The following is a 5963-nucleotide window of genomic DNA, read 5'->3' as shown; positions in this document are numbered from 1 at the left end:
AAAAAAAAAAAAAAAATACATTTCCACTGAAATACTGAATGGCCCTTTAAAACCTGATAATATCAGTAAAAACTATGTGTATGTTACAACAAATCGGATCAAGCCATAAAATTTTGAAAAATTGAGATGGATGAAGAGTAGAAATACCTTAACACACAGTTTAAAGTTAATACAGATGTTGAGCACATACAGAAAAACAGATGTTTAAACCAAAGAACTCAAGCAAATTCTCTTTCAGGTCCCAATCCAGGTTCATTGTTATTATTGGACAACCCTCAAATAAATTTTTTATATAATAAAATTCTCTCCTTATAATTAACTTTCTTTCCATTTATTATTTACCCATGTACTACTGACTAAAATTCCTTAAAAATGAACAGCAACAAAAATTTAAGCATGAGAATCATCAGAATGGTAAAGTAAAAATAAAGGAAACTAGAAAGGTTTGTCATGAATCACGGTTTTGAGAATACTGACTTACAAGATCTAACATGCAAATATCTTTTCATCCTAAAAACACAATTAAAAAAAAATCTTAAATTTAAAATTCTGTTCTATAAGAATTACTTGTGAGAAGAAATAAAAGGAGTAGAGGGAAGCTCAAATGTGAGGTCACTATGCTTTTATGAATGCTTTAAGAAAAAAACAATATTTTTCTCCCCAAAAGTTCCAACATTAAGAGAAATCAAAAGGACACTGGGAATTGTGTGTGTTATTTATGAGTGCAGAAGAAACAAAGGGTAAGCAAATTGTTTGGGCAGTTTTGAAGAATATGGTTATATGTTCAATAAAGAAAATAGAAGTCTCAACAGATAGTTCATTATTAACAGGATATAAAATGTCAAATTAAGAGTTCCTATGCTCCATTTTCTTATTCCAGTAGTTGCATCCTCATTCTCAAACCGAAACAAAATTTATCAACGTTAAAAACAAAATGCACCGGGCGTGGTGGCTCATACCTGTAATCCCAGCACTTTGGGAGGCCAAGGCAGGTGGATCACCTGAGTTTGGGAGTTCAAGACCAGTCTGGCCAACATGGTGAAACCCCATCTCTACTAAAAATACAAAATTAGCCAGGTGTGGTGGTGCATGCCTGTAATCCCAGCTACTAGGGAGGCTGAGGCAGGAGAATCACTTGAACCTGGGGGGCAAAGGTTGCAGTGAGCCAAAATCGCAGCACCACTGCACTCTAGCCTAGGCAACAAGAGTAAAACTCCCATCTCAAAAAAATAAAATTAACAAACAACAACAAGAAAAACAAAATGCATAAAGATGTGTAGAAAAATGCCATCTGCAGTAAATCTAAAATTAACTTAAGAATACCTTGGTTTCCTGTAGCATTATTTTATTCCTACAACTATTACTAGGAAAAAGAACAAAAGAGTTTTAAGAGGTCAGAATTTATATAAATATTAAAACTAAATATGAGGTAATATATTATTCATGTATCTAAAAGAAACTGAATGCTTTTCTTTAAATCTGTATATTTTTACCTATGTAAAATATACACACTGCTACAGTTTTTAATATTAAAACAATGATTGGCCAGGAGCAGTGACTCACGCCTGTAATCCCAGCACTTTGGGAGGCCAAGGCAGGCAGACCGCGAGGTCAGGAGTTTGAGACCAGCCTGGCCAACACGGCAAAACCCCCATCTCTACTAAAAATACAAAAAAATTAGCCAGGTGTGGTGGCGTGCACCTGTAATCCCAGCTATTCAGGAAGCTGAGGCAGGAGAATCACTTGAACCTGGGAGGCGGAGGTTGTGGTGAGCCAAGATCGTGCCGTTGCACTCCAGCCTGGGCACAGTGCAAGACTCTATCTCAAAACAAAAACAAAAACAAAAAAACAATAAACATGATTATGCCCTATGTAAATCTGTAAGACTAAAACACTGATGAGACACTGCTTATTTTCTAATTTTGAAATGATTATATGATTAATTAACTAAATTGTGGTTACCGCTATGTAAAAAGTGGAAAGTGATTAAATTCTTTTTAGAGTAAGCATGTTGGACTTATATATTCAACAAAAACAATAAAGACTGAAAAAAACAAGTTAGTGAAAAATATGCAACAAACCAATATTTAATAAATATTTCAATAACAGAATATTCAAGATAGTAGAATTAGTAGTTTAAATTAGTCTAACTCACTAATAAAAATTTACAATGAAGCAAGTATTCCCTGTCCCTTTTTTTTTAACAAATATAAATTCTACTGACTACAGAGAAAATATAGGGTATATAAAAATAGCAAACCAATCAATAGCTCAACCAAAATTACAACAAGAACCAATTTCTTATCAAAGGACTCAAAGGGGAGAAATAATGAGATGTCAACTCTTACATGCCTAAAGATAAGCAGAATGATTTAGATTAACAAATTTATTATAAAAGATTGTTAAAGATCTCTTTCTGGTCACCTTTGTTACCTGGGTACTCTGATGCATTCCTCTGATCCTAACAGGCCAAGTTGTCCATCTGAATCAAGACCCCAAGCATACACCTGGCCTTTGTCATTTAATGCTAATGTATGAGCTTCTCCACATGAAACAGCTACAATATTTTGGGCATCCAAGGCAACAACCTGCTCTACAGAAATAAAGAAGAGAGATATTACGTTCTAATTTTGAACTTCCAGTAAGAACAAAACACATTCTTCATTTTATACAAACAAGCTAAAGAAATGCTTAAACACACACTACATATAACCAGTTATTTTGAATTATATAACAAATTACGTACCATACGTAATTCTCATTGTGGTAAAACACAGATAAATACATTATAGGGCATAATCAACTCAGAATATTAAGTGATCTGAACACTTTTGGGAAGAAGTTAAGGGATTATAAAGATTCTTTCAGAATGTACCTTCTATTCAACTCTGTTACTAATAAAAGAGTCCAAGTTAAAAACAAAAACAAAAAAAGAGGAAGAAATCATTTAAATAACCTGGGCTGCTTGACTTTAACAATAAAATCATAACTGACACATATATTACAATGTATATGCTGCTGTGAAGTGATTCTGAAATTAAGGAAACAGGCCGGGCACACTGGCTCACACCTGTAATAAATACCAGCACTTTGGGAGGCCAAGGAGGGTGGATCACTTAAGGTCAGGAGTTTTGAGACCAGCCTGGCCAACACAGTGAAACTCCATCTCTACTAAAAATACAAAAATTATCTGGGTGTGGTAGCGCATGCCTGTAATCCCAGCTACTTGGAAGGCTGAGGCAGGACAATCACCTGAACCTGGGGGACGGAGGTTGCAGTGAGCCGAGATCATGCCACTGCACTCAAGCCTGGGCGACAGAGCCAGACCCTATCTCAAGGGGGAAAAAAAAAGGAAATTAAGGAAATAATCTGAATTAGCAACTTCTGAATAGAAAACAAATTTTTTAAAGAACTTGTAAATAAAGCATCTATTAGATATGGTGAGTAGAGAACTAGAAGGCAGTAAACCATGACTGAAAAAGTTTCTATTTGTGGACTGCTAAATATCAAAAGATATAAAAGCTGCTTTCTTGGTTAAAATATGTTCAAGTTAAATCAGAAATTAACTTAAAATATTGGCCCTACTACCAGGAGCCATCAATTGACAAATCAATAAGGAAAGTGCATTTATTTCCCCTAGTCCTCAAGATGTGTTTGTCAGTTTAACTAGTACACGTTTTTTAAAAGATGCCATTTAAAATTAACGTTCTTTCAGTTTAATAAGAAAGCTATAATTATTGTCTTCAATGAACTAAAAGTCTTATGTTGAAATGGTTAAAACTGGATCAATCAGGGTTTCTTCAGAGGCACAGTTTAGCTTAATTTACAAATGCAGTTGTTCAATAATGAAACAGACTGAACCAGAGAGTCTGAAATTCCTATCTATACAGAAATTCAAATTGTATCTAGATTACTAGCTTGCATTTTGGAGTGGGAGGTTAGCCCTAGATAGCCTCTTGGAACCTACATAACTCTAATGACATATGAAATACTTACCTTCAGGTACTATGGGGTTGATTACTCCTGAAGCTTCCAGTATATGGAAGTTCATTACACTAATCCCTCACTTTTTGGATAGCTTTTTAAAAATTATTTTGCAGAAACATACAAAAACCAAAAAGGAAAACAAGATATGACACACGATGTTCCTAAAAAAAAAAAAAAAAAAAGAAAAAATACTTAGAAGCATCATTTGTTTATATCAAAACATTCCCATATATCTTAATTATGAAGAAAGAAGTACATGTGTGAAAGATTTATCTCTCACAGAGGTTCCAGAGAGTCAAGGTCTCTCCAGAACAATCCTCAAAGGAAGTAGCAGAAAATGACAAGATGACAAGAGGAGTAAGACTGCTTGGTTGGTTCAACAATAACAAATTAATAGCAATCGCTATAAAGAGAGCAATGGCCTTAAAGTCAAAGGCACCAAAATCCAAGAAACAAAGAAGCAATCACTTATATTAAACACTTGTATTGTATACTTCTTGTGCTCCAAGCACCTGCGAGAGAGAGAATAAAACAAGTGTCCCAGCCCTCAATGAGTTTATGGCCTATGGAAAAACAAGTGAGATAAAGACTGTGACTACATGCTAAGATAAATATATGCAAAAGACACAAAAGGAACATGAACTATTTATGTAAACCTTAAAGATAGTCCAGACAAGGTAGTTCACACCTGTAATCCTAGCACTTGTAGAAGCCAAGGGGGGGATCACTTGAACCCAGGAGTTTGAGACCAGCCTGGGCAACATACTGAGACCTTGTCTCTACAAATAATTCCTTTAAAAATGAGCCAAGCTTGGTGGCATGCACCTGTGGGTAGACAGAGGGGGGAGAGTCACTTGAGCCCAGATGGTTGAAGCTACAATAAGCTGTGATTGCGCCACTGTGTTCCTTCACAGGTGACAGAGCAAGACCGTGGCTCCAAAAAAAATAATAAATAAACAAACCAAGAATTTTAGAAGACAGTGAAAACTAGCTGAGTCCTAAGCTGAGGAAAGAGGAGATTCCATGTATCTGAGGAAGGAGACCCAGACATCTAGGATCACCTCCCCCTTGACTTCCACATTGCATTTCAATAGAAGAAAAGGCTGGCCGACTGGTGCCTCCTATATCACCTTCCTGTAAATACCAGGCATGGTGTGGGGGACTCTCTCCAGAAGCCATTGTTTTTACTTAAGATCAAAACCCCACCTCACTCCCTTTCATATGTGATTTCTAAAGCTATAAAGCCAAGATCCTTTCATATGTGATTTCTAAAACTATAAACCCAAGACCCTTTCATATGTGATTAATAAAGCTATAAAACCAAGACCCTTTCACTTGTAATTTCTAAGGCTGTAAACCTAAGATTCTTTCATTTGTAATATCTAAAGCATAAGCCTATATAAAGACAGAGCTTCTCTTTGTTAGGTGAGCTTGGTCATTTAGACAAATTGCCACTTGGCTCCCATTTGTAATAATAATAATAAACACTTCTTCCTTCCCAGTTCGATGTTTGAGAGGTCTGTTTCTCACAGCCGCTCCTGCTTCATTTGATTCCCTGAACGGGAAAGGAGTTTTGGTTGCCAGACGGCCAGAAAAGCCTCTCAGGCAGTTTGCCTAGCCCTTCAGAGCATCCCTGAGGGGGCTCCCGCCTGCTGGGGCTACACAGTACCTGACAGCGCTCCCAGGCAGGTATTTGCCCGGTGGAAAGCCTCGCAAGAGTGGAGCAGGAAAGCCCCCGCAGTGTGGATCCAACCAGTGGCTGAACATCGAGAAGGAACGGGGACTTGGAACGTCCGGACAACAGAAACACGGTAGGATTGGTCCCAGGAAACTTGCCCACCTCCTTTAGGTGGAAGCATGGCCTGATCACCCACGTGTGCCAGATTTGGCACTTTTGAACTTGGCTCTCTCTCTCTCTTCTTTTGTAACTAATCTTGGAAGCTTTTGCTTATGGTTTTGATTTGGGTGGAGGGAGG

The 5963-nt window shown here is 37.0% G+C and overlaps 1 protein-coding gene across 1 annotated transcript in view; it reads right to left on the bottom strand.

Moving 5' to 3' along the window:
• Nucleotides 1-5963, bottom strand: part of HERC4 (HECT and RLD domain containing E3 ubiquitin protein ligase 4) — a gene marked incomplete at its 3' end in the record, with an annotated part of 118366 nt that overhangs the window by 75193 nt on the left and 37210 nt on the right. Inside the window, exon 4 of the mRNA XM_017513737.2 lies at nt 2434-2593. Coding sequence (XP_017369226.2) covers nt 2434-2593 — 160 coding nt within the window. The remainder of the gene's footprint in view (nt 1-2433; nt 2594-5963) is intronic.

Source organism: Cebus imitator, unplaced genomic scaffold (assembly GCF_001604975.1).
Source record: "Cebus imitator isolate Cc_AM_T3 unplaced genomic scaffold, Cebus_imitator-1.0 Scaffold499, whole genome shotgun sequence".
Taxonomy (NCBI): Eukaryota; Metazoa; Chordata; class Mammalia; order Primates; family Cebidae; genus Cebus; species Cebus imitator.
This window is presented reverse-complemented; position numbering and strand designations above follow the sequence as displayed.